Genomic DNA, 17409 nt, shown 5'->3' with positions numbered 1-17409 from the left:
TCAGAAGCCAGCAGAGCCAGGATCACACAAAGAGCAACTTACTACGGACTTATAAATATCAAAGCAGGAGGGGCCACTTCCCAGGGTGGGTGTGGGGAAAGATGTGCACAAAGCCAGACAAAAGTGGGCCAGGGTTATCTGGAAGGCACCTGCCTTTAAAACTCTACTATTGTCCACTGTCAATCAGGAAATGGTCCCTGTCTGTGGCCTGCACTTCACACTGGGATGGCTTAGTGACACTGTCCTGCAGAGCTTGGGAGAGTGCCAGAGCAATAACGGGTGTTATAACCAAAATGTCATTACAGCTGCATTCCTACAGCCTTGGTGTATGGAGCCACAGCGCTGGGCTTGCCCAGAAAGCAAATGCATCAGGCCCATGAAAGACAGACCTGGTATATTACGTTTTCTAGAACTAACCATCTGAGAGAGAACATACAGAGAATACACAGTCCAGAGCTGCCAGGGATCCAGGAACAACAGTCTTTCCTGCCTCCTGGGACAGAGCAGCCCAGACAGCACCTTGTCGTTTTAGCCAGACACACTGGGTCACTGTCCCTGGGAACTTCTCCAGACTGAAGCAGACAGGTCTTAACTAGCACTGCCTCTGCCTTGTGCTCACTGGTACACCGAGGGGCCTCTTTGAATTTAATATGCCCGAGTTTGGGGTACATTATTAAACTATCCCAGTCTAGGGACATATCTCATTGTGTTTTCACCTTTATGACAAAATAACTAAGAGAGAGAGAGAGAGAGAGAGAGAGAGAGAGAGAGAGAGACTTTATTTTAGATCACAGTTCCAGGCTGCTCCTGTAGGTCTGTGGTGGAGCAGATGCATCGTGGTGGAAAGGATTCAGGAAGGAAGCAGAGAAACAGGATGAGGACAGGGATACCATACACCCTTCAGACACACTGTCAGGGGGGCGCCTCCTCCAACTGGATCTCACCGAAAAGCCTATTCCGCCATCAACTCACTGAAGTATTTATTCATCTACTGAAGTTAGCCATAGTGATCCGAACACCCCTCAATCACGCTGCCATTGAATGGAACCTCTGAGGGGAGACTTCATATTCACACCAGACCACCCATGAAAGGCTCACACTAAACTTCCCTGACCCATCAGGTGGGGTTAGAGATTAAGGCCTTTTTTCAGAGCTCCCCTAAAGACCATGTGGGAGGAAAATCACGAAAAACCCTATTCCTAACACCTTGGGAAGCTGCCGGTTTGTTTAGAGGAAAGCACACGACCCCTCCCCCTCTAACACATTCACAGCATGGAACAGGGAGCCCCACTCCCAAGTGCCACCAACACTGAGTGAGCATAAATGGCCTGATCCAAGGTTGTCTACAGGAACTAAATTCATCATAGCCAAAACTTGCCAAGGGACCTGGTGTCTAACAGGCTGATGAACAAACTTTAGGCTCCCTAGGCAGGAGAACAAGCAGTATGAAAAGGAACCAGCTGTCAACAGATGTGAGCTAGGGGGAGCAAACTCAGAACTATGAGACAGCAGCCAGACATAATGGCATACACAGAATGAGTCTCCCTGCGTGAGATTCGGATGCCATTTGGTGGGAGCCCTAGAAAAAGAGTAAGAAAGCCCAATGTTAGAAATTTTAAAAGCATATTCAGGCTCTAGCCTTCATCTGGAGGAAACAGACGGAAGAAACTAAGAAATAATTATACCTTTCTAACTCAGAATGGCAGTCAGACCCAGTGGAACCCCATGATAGCTTGCAGGGACTGCATTTGGAAGTGGGAATTCGGTGCAGGGAGTTCATTATCTTAATGTGAGCAGTTTTGCTAGTGGTGGTTCCCTAGCCAGGTCCCCGACTGTCTGTCCCACTGGATTTAAGCCTGATAGTAGGAGACGAATGTGTGTCTCCACATAGAGTCAGTTCCTTACAGCTCTGCAACAAGGGACATCACCCACGGGAAAGGAAGCACAGAAGTCAGTAGTTAGTCACTGAAAAGTTTCTGCACCCCATAAGCCTCTCCACTGACACAGCAATCCAGATCGGACCAAATCAAACCAAATTTGAAACAGCCCAGGTTTAATGGGTAAAATGCTCTCAGGTGATTTTCCAGCCCCCCAGAGAGGAGATGGGAGAGACTGAAAAACCAGTCTGATTTCTGGGGGACAGCTTGAATACTCTGTGGGCGTGGTCTTGAGCATCTCTGGGGAAGGGCTGCAGGGTTTGGAGAGAGATGGAGAGGGGATTTGGGGTGGAACTTCTACCAGAACATTCCAGACTCTTTATGCCAGAGGCTGGGGTGAAGCTTCCACCAGAACAGTGACTTTTATCAGGTGTTTATTACAGGGTTTACCCTGTACACTTACTTGGCTCTGGTATTGTGTCCCCTATTTATGTTGAAGACCTAGCTCCTAAGACCTCAGAATGTTACTTTTTGAGACAGCGTTTCTTTTTGTAACAGTCCCAGCTGTCTTGGAACTAGATCCCGTAGGCCAGATTGGCCTTGAACTCACAGAGATTCACCTGTATCCGCCTCCTGAGAGCTGGGATGAAAGGTGTGAGCAATACACCTGGCTCCTGGATATAGTCTTAACAAGTTAAAATGGGGTACTTATGGTGGAACCTAATTCAAAGTGCATGCAGTAGGGTCAAAACCCAGTGCCATTGTCCTTGGCTTCTCAGCAGCCCTCATTGTCCGCTATGTTCAGTGAGTCCGGTTTTATCCCATGCATTTTCAGTCCCAGTCCAGCTGGCCTTGGTGAACTCCTAATAGATCAGCCCCACCGTCTCAGTGGGTGGGTGCACCCCTCGTGGTCTTGACTTCCTTGCTCATGTTCTCCCTCCTTCTGTTCTTCATTACTGCATGTACTGGCTTTGTGGGAGCCTAGCCGATTTGGATGCTCACCTTTCTAGACCTGGATGGAGCGGGGAGGACCTTGGACTGCCCATAGGGCAGGGAACCCTGACTGCTCTTTGGACTGGAGAGGGAGGGGGAGGGGAGGGGGCGTGGAGAGTGGGGGGGAGGGGAGGGAAAAGGGAGGCGGGGAGGAGGCGGAAATTTTTAATTAAAAAAAATTTTAAAAAAATTATTTATTGTTTTTATGAGATGAGGACACAGACACCCCATCCAGTAAGGACACAAAAGATCGTCTGCAGATCGAGGAAGATGAGAGGCCTGTAGAGAACCCAATTTCAGATCTCCAAAATCTGGAGAATAAATGCCTGCTGAGCATGCTTCCGGTCTCCCGCGCTCCGAGACGAGAGCAAAACTTACTGCACCTCAGCAAGTAGCCCTTACGTTCAGATCGTGTGGAAATACAACACGAGGACTGAGGACTGAGAAGGTCCTCAGCATCGCTGCTTTGCCCGAGTTCACTATGTTAGAAGACCCTACGGCAGTTTAAAATCCGCTCTGACCAGAGGACCCACGATGTAGCTGTAAACCCTCCCCCAAGGTCAGGCCTCAGGGATGCAGGAGGAACTCTGAGGGGAAGATGGGTGCCAGGATTCACCACGCCCGGACAAAGTGCGCCACCCTACTGCTGGTGACTCGTAACCCAGAAATACCATCCATCACAGTTGCTTAGCGACAACGGGGACATTCTTCTTTCCGCCGGCGGAGCCTTATCCCAGACCTCGGACTACTTTACCGAGAGTCCCACCCTGCTTAAGTCCCACCCCTGCGTTAGCCTCCCCGCTCATTTCCCGCGCCACACCCGCCAGAGCCCCGCCTCTTAATTCTCGGCCTATCCTGAGCAGTGTCACGCACTAGCCCCGCCCACCATCACCTATCCTGCTCCACGCCACGCACAGATCCCGCCCACCGGGCCATCCCCCTTGGCCTTTCCCGCGCCTCTGAGTCCCACCCACTGCCTCCCTCGACCTATCCCGCGCCCTTGAGCCCAGCCCCCAGCCTTTCCCCGGCCTATCCGGCGCCGCTCCCTCGTCCGCCCCGCCCTCCTCGACGGTGTGAGCGCGCTGTGACGTGTGTTGGGCGCGCAGTGCGCAGCTGTGGTCTGTGTTTGGTACCCACTGCCATGCCCAAGCGGAGCTGCCCGTTCGCGGACGCTTCCCCGCTGCAGCTCAAGGTCCATGTGGGCCCGAGAGAGTTGAGCCGCGGTGTGTTCGCCGAACGCTACTCGCGCGAGGTCTTCGGTGAGTGCGGGGTTCTGTGGTAGAGCAGGCCGTGCTGCACGCGTGGGGCAGCGGGAGACCCCAACTGGCCTGAGCGTCGCGACCCCAGGGGGTAGAGGCGGCCAGAGGCCGCTCCGGGAAAATCCGAGTCGAAGCCGACTACTGCCGAGTGGTCCAGCCTGGCGCAGGACAGGCGGAGGGCCTGGACCGGGTGGGCGCGAAGGCCTCTCAAGTGGGCTTTCTAGCGGATTGTTGTTGAGCATTGCTTTGCCGTAATGACTCTCTGGGGTAGATGCAACGCGATTTACCTTGCTTAGAGCGAAGTTTTCACCTATAGTTCTGAGTGGTACCGCTGTGCCTTCGAATGTGCCGTAAAGCCCGGGCTTCAGAAGTACAAACTCCCTATTCAGCCCCAAGTGTGTGGCTAATTGGCCTTTTCCCTTTCTGTACTCTGCCGACACCTCGGGGGTGATGAAGTGTGAGAACTGAACAGCAAACCGTCGTGCCCTCGAAAAAATGGAGACATGGGGGGCGGGGGGTTGTGACCTATGCCTTTGATGCCAGCACTCACGAGGCAAAGGCAGGCAGAGCTCTTGAGTTCGAGGCCAGCGTGGGCTATGTAGTGAGATGTCTTAAAACAGCAATAACAATAGATCAGCCCCACTGTCTCAGTGGGTGGGTGCACCCCTCGTAGTCCTGACTTCCTTGCTCATGTTCTCCCTCCTTCTGCTCCTCATTGGGACCTTGGGAGCTCAGTCCGGTGCTCCAGTGTGGGTCTCTGTCTCTATCTCCATACATCACCAGATGAAGGTTCTATGGTGATATGCAAGATATTCGTCAGTATTGCTATAGGATAGGGTCATTTCAGGTTCCCTATCCTCAGCTGCCCAAGGAACTAACTGGGGACATCGCCTTGGGCTCCTGGGAGCCACTCTAGGTTCAAGTCTCTGGCCAACCCTAAGGTGGCTCCCTTAACTAAGATTTGTGCTTCCCTGCTCCCCTATCCAACCTTCCTTTATCCCAATCATCCTGTTTCCCCAAGTTCCCCCCATCCTCCCCTTCTCACTTTTCTCTCCCCTTACCCCCATCCCACCCCACCCCCAAGATCCCAATTTTTTCCCCAGCAATTTTGTCTACTTTCCATAGCCAGGAGGATAACTATATGTTTTTCTTTGGGTTCACCTTTTTATTAGCTTCTTTAGGATCACCAATTATAGACTCCGTGACCTTTATTTATGGCTAGAAACCAATTATGAGTGAGTACTGGACTGTGACTGAAAAAGCATGGGATAAAACCAGACTCTCTGAACATGGCGAACAATGAGGGCTGATGAGAAGCCAAGGACAATGGCACGGGGTTTTGATCCTACTTCATGTTCTGGCTTTGTGGGAGCCTAGCCAGTTTGGATGTTCACCTTCCTAGACATGGACGGAGGGGGGAGGACCTTGGACTTTCCACAGGGCAGGGAACCCTGACTTCTCTTTGGACTGGAGAGGGAGGGGGAGAGAAGTAGGGGGAGAAGGGTAGAAGGAGGGGGAGGGAAATGGGAGGAGGGGGAAACTTTTTTTCTTTTTCTCAATAAATAATTAAAAAAAAAAACAGCAATAACAAAATGCAAACAGGATCTAGAAGATGGCTAAGCCTGACCCTGAGTCAGATCCCAAGAACACACTGTAGGAGAGAAATCAACTCCTGAAAGTTGTCTTCTGACCTCCACATTCATAATGAATAAGTCAAATTTCATTTTTTTTCATGTAAACAAGGAGTTAAAAAGAAGACCTATGTAAATTGGAACCTCAACCCGGCTCTACCTTTTTAAGGACTTATGTCCTGGAGCACTTGCCAGAGCCAGTCAGAGCCAGGTCAGGGAGGGGTGCTGGGTTCTGGGGTGTTGTATAGTAAAACAGGACACACAATGTGAGGCCTGAAGGATGAATACCAAGCCTCAGCCCACACTCTGGACTCTTCTGTGGGTCAGGAGTTCTTGAGGACAAAGGTTACTCTCAACACCGGACTCTTTCTATTCCCCAAACAATGTATCTTAAGCTGACCTTGAACTTAAACAGTCCTTCTATTCAGCCTCCTGAATGATAGGATGTGTCCCACATCCACTTGCTGTCTTAGAGTAGGAGGTGGCACTGAGTGTAGCTAGGCTGATAACAGCCACTCTCTTTGAATTTTTGCTTGATGTTGCTGCTGCCAACTTCACAGAGAGCCCTGGGTCTGGCAGGTCTCCCCTGGCTGTTGCTGTATGTGGGAGTGAGTTTTTCTGGGACTAGCAACACTGTTTCACTTTGAGGTTTCCTGGGCCTGTTGCCAAGCGGGAAGCCACTGTTAAAGGTGTGAGCAGCCACTTATCCTGGGATGGTGGGTGGGAGGGCCTGGCAGATTCTGACAGACTTTGCTGGCCTTGTCCCCTATAGTAAGTACAGTTGTTCACTGGCCTGACAGTGATTGTCGGTGTTGTTTTAAACCTGTGTCTGTTTCCTGCCTCCTTGGGGCACTTGCTGTTGAGAATGAATGCTTTAGGGCCAGAGTTTTCTCTGGTTATAAGACGAGCTCTCAGGAGTGCTGGGAGGATGAGGAGGAGATTTGCTGTGGCTGCTGAAATTGGCTAATGAAAGGAGTAGCAGTGTTGTGCACAGCCGGACGGAAGGGTTGGGCTGCATGATCTGCAGACTGCTCTGGGAGGACACAACAGTGGAACCAGAGGAAGGAGAGCAGGAGAGCCTTTTCAGCTTGGAGGCAGGGAGGCCCTGGCAGTGTCACGACTGAGGGGACAGGCACGAAGAGGGACTCTGCCTTGCAGGGTCATAGAACGGCTGTGCAAGGGCTTTGCTGTTGGCAGTATTGTCTTTAGAAAGACTCTTCTTCCCCCAGAAAGAACCAAGCAGCTCCTTTTCCAAGGGGCCCAAGCCTATAGAGATCATGTATTGGGAGAAGGCTGTTCCATCGTCCACCTGCCGGAGTCACTGAAGCCTGGCCTGGCTGGGGCCCCTCAAGCTACAAGGGGACAGATGTTGATTGGACCTGATGGCCGACTGACACGGTGCCAAACTCAAGCTTCAGAAGCTGGTGAGTGGCTGCCAGTGGTACTTGCTGGCTATTGCACCTAGGAAAGACCTTGGCAAATGTTCTGTTCAGGGACTTTGACTACCTGAGCAAGCAGGATCCACTCAGAGCAGTGGTTCTCAACCTGTGGCTTGCAACCCTTTAGCAAACCTCTATCTCCAAAAATATTTACAGTACAGTTCTTAACAATAGCAAAATTATAGTAATAAAGTAGCAACAAAAATCATATTATGGTTGGGGATAACCACAACATGAGGAACTATATTAAAGGGTTGCAGCATTAGGAAGGAAGAAGGTTCGGAAGCTTCCTTTTATTGGGAAGTCTGCCCCTCACAGACATCCAGGAGTAGAAGTTAAAAGCTTCAGACTGTTGTATCAGAAGAACAGGGCTCTCTTGGTGTAGAAGAATTGTCTGTATTCTGTCAATCATATCTTAAATAAACGCTGATTGGCTGGTAGCCAGGTAGGAAGTATAGGCGGTAAAACCAGACAGGAAGTAGAGGTGGGGCATTGAGAACAGGAGAATTCTGGGAAGCAGGAAGCTCCCTTGCCAGTTCTGCCCAGACCACCAAAGAAGCAAGATGTGACCTGCCCTGCTGAAAAAGGTACTGAGCCATGTGGCTAACATAGATAAGAATAATGGATTAGTATAAGCTATAAGAGCTAATAAGAAGGCTGAGCTAATGTACCAATCAGTTTATAATCTTATGGAGACCTCTGACCTCTGTGATTTTCTTTGGGGCTAAATGGCTTTGGGAACTGGGCAGGACAGAAACCCCAATAAACCTGGTCCTCATATTACAGAATGGCGCCCAGCGTGGGACAACTGCATTCACATAAAGCCCGAAAGAGTTTGGGAAGTAATTCTAGACAGAAAAGAATAAAGCATGGCTTCTTGGTAGCAATAATTTCTCAGGTCTGCTGTGCTTGCTAGAGGCAAGCAAGCACTCTCATCTAAGAGAGGCTTCCTGACTCAGCTTTAGCTGTAAAACCTTGCAGCTCTTATAAGAGGTCCTGCCACGAAACAGTTAAATGGTGTTGATGAAAAGCTGAACGCATGCTTTCTGGTTTTCAGCAGTAGCAGGAAAAAAAGTTGTGCTGTTTTAAAATGCCAGTTTTCTGGGCCGTCCTGCCAGGGCAAACTCTGACTCGTTCAGGCATGTGGTCTGACTGTGGAGCATTTAAGTGTGGTTTGTGAGCACACTGCTGCAGCTTGCTTGCTGGCAGAGACTTTGAAACACCATAGAATTGTGGCAGTAAACATGGCTACAGCCAGTACCTCCACCATGAGGCTGGAATCACAGAAAGCTAAGGAATGGGCTGGATCCAGCTGTCAAAGCCACAGCTTTAATCCTATCCATATTGCTTAGTAAATTAAAGACTCGTGTGATCAGAAAAAGAGAGATATACAGTAAAGATAGATTCAAAGATGAAGAAAACCTCTAAATTGTTTACTGTGTGTTTAAAAATATATGCAGGCTTAGGAGAGAAAAGAAAAAGGTTAAAATCCTTAAAATAAAAAAGAAAGAGTAGTTGGGTATGATGGTACACACCTTTAATCCCAATGCCTGAGGGGCAGAGGCAGACAGATCTCTGTGAGTTCAAGGTGTGGTAGCACACACCTTTAATCCCAGCACTGGGGAGGCAGAGACAGGCAGATCTCTGTGAATTCAAAGATAGCCTGGTCTACAGAGAGAGTTCCAGAACAGCCAAAGATACACAGAGAACCTGTCCCAAAAAGTAAAAATAAAATAAAGGTTAAAATAAAGCCACGTAAAGTTGGAAAACATACAGAGAATCTTGATACTGTACGCTATTATGCTCTCTTTGAATTGTTTGAATGATGAGGAAGGAGCAACAGCTGCTAAAAGATAATTTGCTTATAAATACTGCTGAATTAATCCAAGATAGGTATTTTGAAAATACCTTGGCTTCAAAATTGAGGTCAAAAGGTGTGTTACTTTGGAGAAGAGATTTTGCTTTTGTTTCCACAGGAAATGATAGACTGTGGATTCATTCTGAGTTAAGAAAAATTAGGTTTGATCAAGGAAGACCACCTGAGAAATCTCCAGTAGGAACAGATGGCCCAGATGTCTGAGTTCTACATCCAGAACAGATTCAATACTGCTTCCTGAAATGATCAAGACTCACAAGATACTCCAGTCAGGACTTGAGCATAATTTAAATTTTCTTTAGGTCCCCATAAGATTATCAGCGCCCCCAGCCAGCTGAAAGTAGCTTGGAATACTACACCCACATTCCAAAAAATGGACTATGGATATTTTCCTTTGTTTAAAAAAAAAGAGAGAGAGAGAAGCCGGGTGGTGGTGGCACATGCCTTTAATCCCAGCACTCGGGAGGCAGAGGCAGGCGGATCTCTGGGAGTTCAAGGCCAGCCTGGTCTACAAGAGCTAGTTCCAGTACAGGAACCAAAAAGCTATGGAGAAACCCTGTCTCGAAAATCCAAAAAAAAAAGAGGGGGAAGTGGTGTGGGAGAATTGTCTGTATTCTGTCAATCATATCTTAAATAAACACTGATTGGGTGGTAGCCAGGTAGGAAGTATAGGCGGTAAAACCAGACAGGAAGTAGAGGGTGGGGCATTGAGAACAGGAGAATTCTGGGAAGCAGGAAGCTCCCTTGCCAGTTTTGCCCAGACCACCAAAGAAGCAGGATGTGACTTGCCCCGCTGAAAAAGGTACTGAGCCATGTGGCTAACATAGATAAGAATAATGGATTAATATAAGCTACAAGAGCTAATAAGAAGGCTGAGCTAATGTACCAATCAGTTTATAATCTTATGGAGACCTCTTTGTGATTTTCTTTGGGGCTAAAAGGCTATGGGAACTGGGCAGGACAGAAACCCCAACAAGCCTGGCCCTCATGTTACACTCTCCTGTGTCCCATCTGTAGTAGGAACATGCTGGTCCATTGCCTGTTGAGACGTGGTTCTCATGTGACTGGTGAGGACAGACCTCTGCCACAGCCCTGAATCTGGGTGGCCCCCGAGGCAGCACCGAAACCTCCTAGCTGACCAGTGAAACAGGGGACCACATCTTGAGACCTAGACAGAGGCACGGAGTTCTGATAGAGTACTCCAGGAAGAGTGGACCCATTCGTGGTAGGACCAGGCAGGTGGTCTGTCTGGAGTCCATGACCAGTCCTGGGAATGCCTCTAGGTGGCTGACAGGTATCAGGACTCAGTTGCTGGGGAAGGTCTGTGCACACTGCTCTCTTGCTCTTCTAGTGTATTTCCAGTTTTGACAGCCTGGGTGTTTTTTCCTCACAGGACTGCCTGGGACAGCACCCATCGTTTGTTCATCCTGCGTGAGATCTGTGGATGGGAACGCAGTCTGCAGCCAGTGCGACCGGGCCCTGTGTGGACGATGTATATATACCTGCTGGAGCTGCGGTGCCTTGGCCTGTATACTGTGTGGCCTTGCAGAGTGAGTGCTTTGATTGTGGGGCTGCAGAAATCATGGTCTCTCTCCTGGGTGGGCTCTCTGTAGGCACCATTTGCCATCATGTTACAGGACAGGACTTGGTGGTAAATGCTCTGCTCAGCTCTTCTCAAGACTCAGTGACTCTTGTTTTGTTTTGTTTTTTTGAGACAGGGTTTCTCTGTAGCTTTGGTGCCTGTCCCAGAACTAGCTCTTGTAGACCAGGCTGGCCTCGAACTCCCAGAGATCCGCCTGCCTCTGCCTCCCGAGTGCTGGGATTAAAGGCATGTGCCACCACCGCCCGGCTTTCAGTGACTCTTTTGAAAGAAGTTCATGTTTCTCAAGTGTCTGGACTACTTAAAGCAGCTGCCTGGCTTAAACAGCCTTGTGGTCTGGTCTTCTGAGTCCTTATTAGAACTCCAGTAGTCTACACTGTTTCTCAGCTTCAGTTTTTACCCAGTGTGCCTGTCATTTGGGGATTGCCTCACATGTGCCACTGTGTCCACGCAGGTCAGGCCTGCCCTGGGGAAAGGGGCACTGCAGCCAGCTGGGTCAGCTCTTTGTTTGGAAGTGCTTGGTCAGTGAGTGGATACTGCGGAGCCCTGCCCCCTTGTCCCATCCAAATGTGTGTGGAATCAGTACGGTGGATCCAGACAAGCTCAGACCCAACATTTATAAAACTAATGGATCAGATGGAAAACCACACATCACATGGCAGATCCTTGCTACCACTCTACAGTGGTTTGGAGGAACCAGGAGTGCCATGCAGATGTGCTCTGGGGAAAAGATTTAGATGCCTGTAGGGCTGGTCATGCTGACGCTGGGAGGGAGGATTTGCCAGGCTGCCTCCCAGCTTCTGATGGCTGCTTGCTCTAAGTCTTAGTGTTCCTGTCAATGGCCATCTTGTTACTCTGTCTTCATGTCACATCTCTGTGTGTCTCATGACATCTGCTCATGTATCTGGTAAACTAGAAAGGACTGGAGCCTAGATGTCAGGTCCACAGGATGTTTGCACCTCCTCCCAGAGACAGTGGCATCCCCAACTGTCCCTGAAAAGCTACTGTATCCTGAGTCTGTCTTCCAACAAGTTCACATGCTGAGGTGTCCTAGGATTAAGGGCTTCAGTAAGTAGGGAGCATTCAGCCTCTTAGGCTGCTTTTCTTTCTCTTGAAAATGCAGCTATGCTGATGACGGTGAGAAGACGCTTTGCACCAGCTGTGCTATGTTTGAAGACTGATGTGGCCATGGACAACTAAGATGCTCACACTGAAGAGAGAGGAGGAGGCTTTTTTATGCATTATGTTTTGTACCCCAGTAACAAGTGAATAAACCTCTTTATATTTGCACGAGGACTCCCTTTCTTCTGTCAGCCGTGCTGAGGGCAGCAGTGACAGCTTCAGGGGCCAGCTTTCCCAGCAGCACGCACCTTATCTCCTGTATGGTGTGACTCCTGCTTATTGCAACCCACCTGACAGGCAAGCCAGGCCCAGAGAATGCTTTCCTGTCCTCCCGCAGCTGGATCTCAGGAGGCTGGCTGCCTCTCACCCTGAATGGCCACTGTCACATGACCAGCCCTTTTCAATACCCATGTAGGCGGGCCCCAGGTGATTTACTGAGCTGTTGCCCTCCAGAGGTTTGGCCCAGTGGAGTCCTGTTGATGCTAGGGGTATGACGGTCCTCACTGCATCTTCAGAGATGTGTTTTGTTGTGTTTTGTTTGAGACAGGGTTTCTCTGTGTAGCCTTGGCTGTCCTAGAACTCACTCTGTAGGCCAGGGTGGCCTCAGACTCACAGAGATCCTACTGCCTCTGCCTCCCGAGTGCTGGGATCAAAGGTGTGTGCCACCACTGACAGCCAGAGATGTAGTTTATGCAGGGCTTTGGAAGGAGTTCACAGAGGTAAAATGGCCTGGGAGGTAGTGGTGGGCCAGGCACTCCAGCCCCCTGGCTCTGATAATTAGAGGGTTTGGCTGGTGGGGGGATAGACAGCACAGAGCTTCCCTCACCCCACCCTGTAAGGACAGCTATGGCTGTTGGTCCCCATGCACATCAGTGAGGTGTTGCCCTAAATGAGGTTGGTTAGCTTCCTGGTATGATTGGACAGTTGACCCATAGCCCCTTTATAAGCAGGAGGGTTAGAGGCTGCAGGTGGAGAGAGCCTTACTGCTGTGGATAATGGGATCCTGGCTAGTTCTGAGGGTTAGTGCTGAAAGCTGCTGGTCTGTAGCAGTTAGGCTGCTAATAGCAGGGCTGGGAAGGAGGGGCATCCAATTAGGCCAGCCAGTGAAGCTCTGTCTGAGGATGGGATTTGAGGTACTCCCCAGAGTGAGCAAGGACAGAAGGACGGATGGGTGTGTTTGCAGCAAGGGCTCACTATTAGCTCTGGCTGTCCTCGAACTAGACCAGGCTGGTCTCAAACTCAACAGAGATCCATCTGCCTCTGCCTCCTGAGTGCTGAGATTAAAGGCGTGTGCCACTATTCCTGGCAATCTTCTGGATCTTAAACATTCTGAGGCTGTCTTAAGTGCTAAAGCCATCAACACTAGTCTGCAGGTATCAGAAAGGAGCTGGCTGCTGGGGGCTTGCCAGGTACCCACAGGAACCAAAGCAAACCCTGGCCCCACACCACAGTGTCACTCCCACGGCTTCTGATGCTGCTTCATCCTGCTGTAGCTTTCTCTCGGGCCCTCCATTCTGTCCTCTAGCCTGCTCAGCCATGTTTTTCATGAGTCCTGTTGTAGCTCATCTCTCTCACCAGCTAGGAGCATTGCATAGCCCCCACCACCTTCAGGCTGTCCTCATAAGTAGCTGACTGGCTCTAAATGTAAAACACTGGAGATTTTACCTCTCCTGCCCCCCTAGGGTTCAGTCCACTCCCGATCATGCTAAGCATGCTTGCTCCTTGGCTCCACTCACTTCTGTGGCTGGAGGCTCTTCCTCTGGATGTCCCCGTGGTTCAGGTTAGGCTCAGAAGCATCCCAATGCCTTAATGCACAGCCCCGTTGACTTTTCTGATTCCACCATTCAGAATATGATATATTTGTTAACCCTTCAGCTGTGATGTGGGCGGGTTCCCAAGAGCTGTGACTTCGCTTGAAATGGTACCTTATGTGTCACAGACTTGTGATCTGCCCAACATCCTTCCATGGAGTAGCGATGACTTAGAAATGGTTTGACCCATGCCTGTCTTAGTCTCCCCAGCATTAGGATGATGATCAAATGCCACCACCGTGTCTGGCTTTTTATATGTATTCTGGGGATCAAACTCAGGTCATGTTTACACCGTGGGCATTTTTACCAAAGGAGCACACCAGCCCTTATACAACTTTTTAAAAGAAGAAAGTACCAAGACATTAGATAGCACCCAATGTCGGATGGTAACTCCAAAGAAGGGAATGAGATGAGCCCAGGGTGCAGTTCCTGCCTACAGGACGCCCAGCTGTGGTGTGGGAGGGGATTCAGAGAACCTATGAAAAGGATTGAGATTGAGATTTTGGGGATTAGAGCTAGCGTGGCCAGAGTTTGCACACCAGATTGCCAGTGTGACCTGTACACTGGAACAGGGCACCCTTGAAAGGGTTAATGTGTCGGGTTTTGTTGTTGGGGTTTTTCGTTTTGTTTTGTTTTTCAGGGTTTTTTTTTGTTTGTTTTTTTGTTTTTTTTTTGAGAATTGAAATTTATTATTTCTTTTTTTTGTCTTTTTTAAGTTTTAATTTTTATTTATTTTTTATTCTTTAGAAAAGGAGGAAAAAAAAAACAAGTTTCCACCTCCTCCCAGCAACCCATTTCCCTCCCCCTCCTCCCACCCTACGCCCCCTCCTCCCACCCTTCTCCCCCTCCCCCCACTCCTTTCCCCCTCCCTCTCCAGTCCAAAGAGCAGTCAGGGTTTTCTGCCCTATGGTAAGACCTAGGACCTCCCCCCTCCGTCCATATCTAGGAAGGTGAACATCCAAACTGGCTAGGCTCCCACAAAGCCATCACATTACGTAGGATCAAACCCCCGTGCCATTGTCCTTTGCGTCTCATCAGCCCTCATTGTTCGCCATGTTCAGAGGGTCCAGTTTTATCCCATGCTTTTTCAGTCACAGTCCAGCTGGTCTTGGTGAGCTCTCAATAGATCAGCTCCACTGTCTCAGTGGGTGGGTGCATCCCTCATGGTCCCGACTTCTTTGCTCATGTTCTCCCAAGGAAGGTTGGACAGGGGAGCACGGAACCACAATTCTTAGTTAAGAGAGCCACTTTAGGGTTGGCAAGAGACCTGACCCTAGAGGGGCTCCCAGGTGCCCAAGCCGAGGTCCCCAGTTAGTTCCTTGGGCAGTTGAGGATAGGGAACCTGAAATGACCCTATCCTAGAGCAATACTGACGAATATCTTGCATATCATCATAGAACCTTCATCTGGTGATGGATGGAGATAGAGACAGAGACCCACACTGGAGCACTGGACTGAGCTCCCAAGGTCCCAATGAGGAGCAGAAGGAGGGAGAACATGTTTTTCAGTTTTTCGAGATAGGGTTTCTCTGTAGCTTTGGAGCCTGTCCTGTCTGTAGACCAGGCTGACTCGAACTCACAGAGAATCTACCTGCTTCTGCATCCTGAGTGCTGGGATTAAAGGCCTGTGCCACCACCACCTGGAAAGTGTTAATGTTTTTGAGAACTAGGAAGAGGACAAGAAGCAGTCAACATTCCTAGCAAAGAAGGGATACGGGGAGGATCCTCACCAGGGCCTCCCATCTCCTCGTGGAAACTGCATGAAGTGCTGCTAGCATTGGACTGATGTGTAGCAGCTTCCTGCAGGACTTCACTGTCCTGTCTTGGGGGAGCTCTTTAAGACAGGATGTTGAGAAGTGGTGAAACACTCCTGCAGGGAAGCTCAGCAAGTAAATTCAAGAGTTTCAGAAATCCCTGAAACTAACCAGATTCCCTAGGTCTGTCCCAAGCATTCTCAGGTCCGATGAACTACCTGGAACAAGCAAAATCCCCCAAAGCTCTGTCAAAGAGGCTCAAACTACTCTTCAGCCTGTAGTTTATGCAGTGTGTGTGTGAGCTGTCACCGATGCTTTGGTGACACAGCTGTCTCCTGAGTCACTTCTGTTCCTATAAACAACCCTTCCCTTACTTATTTTATTGAGACAGGGTTTCTCTGTGTAGCTTTGGTACCCGTCCTAGAACTCGCTCTGTAGACCAGGCTGGCCTCAAACTCACAGAGATCCACCTGCCTCTGCCTCCCAAGATTAAAGGTGTGCACCACCACTGTCCGGCCACCTATATTCTATAGAACTAGGTTCACCAGGTGGTATCTGTACTTTGGTCTATCATTGGTTCCCTAGCTGGGGTAAATAGACATTTGCTTGCATCACCCAGGAACAGTATCATACAAATACTCAACCATATTCCAGCACATAACTCTGATGTTGGATTCCCCTCTGTATGCTGTGAATACCATTGGTTAATAAAGAAGCTGTTTCCGGCCAATGGCTTAACAAAATATAGCCAGGCTGGAAAAGATGTAGAGAGAGTAGGTGGAGTCAGGGAGATGCCATGTAGCCACCAGCTGGAACTTTGCCTATAGGCCATGACTTCATGGTGATGCACAGATTAATGGAGATGGGTTAGTTTAGGATAAAAGAGCTAGCTAGCAATATGCTATAAGATCTTGGTCTATTGATAGAAATTTAAGGTCATTTTTGTTATGTATATATTTCTTCTCTTGATTAAGGTATTATGTTTGTGCAGCTCATTTTAAAATGTAATGTATAATTAAGAAATATAGGTTAATAGATCATCATCTATAATAGTCAAGCTTATAGTCATGTTAGGTTTTCTAGATATATATAGATATATTTCAGTTAGATAATCTTCAAATCTTTCAGAGACCTTCAGAATATGGCATTTAAAATGTTTTAAAAGCTGGGGATTTTTCATGACAGTGAAGCTCATCTGCTCCTGGCAGCACCAATCTACTTCAAGAGGATGATAGGCACCAAAGAGGCTCCTTATGGAGTTTGTTGGCCATTTGGGCAAGAAATTGCTCTTTCCTGGACTGCTTGGTGTTATGCTGTGTGAGCTGGACATGTAGGACCCACGGAGAGATGACTGGTGAGCTTGGGGTTCCTGTTTCATGAAAGGGTCTGCCAGACATTCTGCAGGACACAGAAGAAAGTGACTGACAAACTGCCAATATAGGAGGAACTATCTTTGAAATTTCCTGCTTCATGGAAAAGTCTGCCGGATACTATGGGCCTGTAGGCTGAAAACGGTTGCTGCAACATTACAGAAGAACTTAGGGTGACAATCCAGGCAGTGAGATGTCTCTGTCAATTCTAGAGTTTTGGAAGTTGCTTACAATGTACTTCCTGTTTACTTAAGTAATAATATATCCTTCTTTGATGGAGTTGAAGAATAGACAGTTACAATTATAATTTTCCTTAGTTATGACAAAAGACAAAGCAGATATAAATATTGTAACTGTAATTCTTGCTTGATACCTGTTTTATGTAATTTTACTATGTTAAGATTAAAACCTTCCTTTTTATTTACAGAAAAGGGAAGGTGATGTGGGGGTCTCCTCTGTATGCTGTGAATACCATTGGTTAATAAAGAAGCTGCTTTCGGCCATTGGCTTAACAGAATATAGCCGGGCTGGAAAAGATATATATAGAGAGAGTAGGCAGAATTAGTGAAAAGCCATATAGCCACCACCAGAGATGGATGCCCCCGCTGGAGCCTGCCAAAACTTTGCCGGCAAGCAATAACTTCATGGTGATGTACACATTAATGGAGATGGGATAGT

General features: G+C 48.7%; 1 protein-coding gene across 2 annotated transcripts; it reads left to right on the top strand.

The window, feature by feature from the left end:
- The first annotated feature begins 3953 nt into the window (after nt 1–3953).
- On the top strand, nt 3954–11965 carry Siva1 (SIVA1 apoptosis inducing factor). 2 transcript variants are annotated; one of them, XM_041633381.1, is made up of 4 exons: nt 3961–4129; nt 6990–7184; nt 10469–10625; nt 11799–11965. In XM_041633381.1, the coding sequence occupies exons 1-4, from the start codon at nt 4012–4014 to the stop codon at nt 11854–11856; spliced, it is 528 nt and encodes a 175-aa protein (XP_041489315.1). In that variant the 5' UTR covers nt 3961–4011; the 3' UTR covers nt 11857–11965. The 2 variants fall into 2 exon arrangements, with proteins under 2 accessions (XP_041489316.1, XP_041489315.1); XM_041633382.1 differs by lacking the exon at nt 6990–7184 and having other exon boundaries at nt 3954–4129.
- Nucleotides 11966–17409: the final 5444 nt, after the last annotated feature.

This window comes from Microtus oregoni, unplaced genomic scaffold (assembly GCF_018167655.1).
Source record: "Microtus oregoni isolate MIOR12 unplaced genomic scaffold, Mior012 000043F_ref0000047, whole genome shotgun sequence".
In the NCBI taxonomy this organism is placed as follows: domain Eukaryota; kingdom Metazoa; phylum Chordata; class Mammalia; order Rodentia; family Cricetidae; genus Microtus; species Microtus oregoni.
Note: the sequence above shows the minus strand (reverse complement) of the source record. Positions and strands in the feature narration are given on the sequence as shown.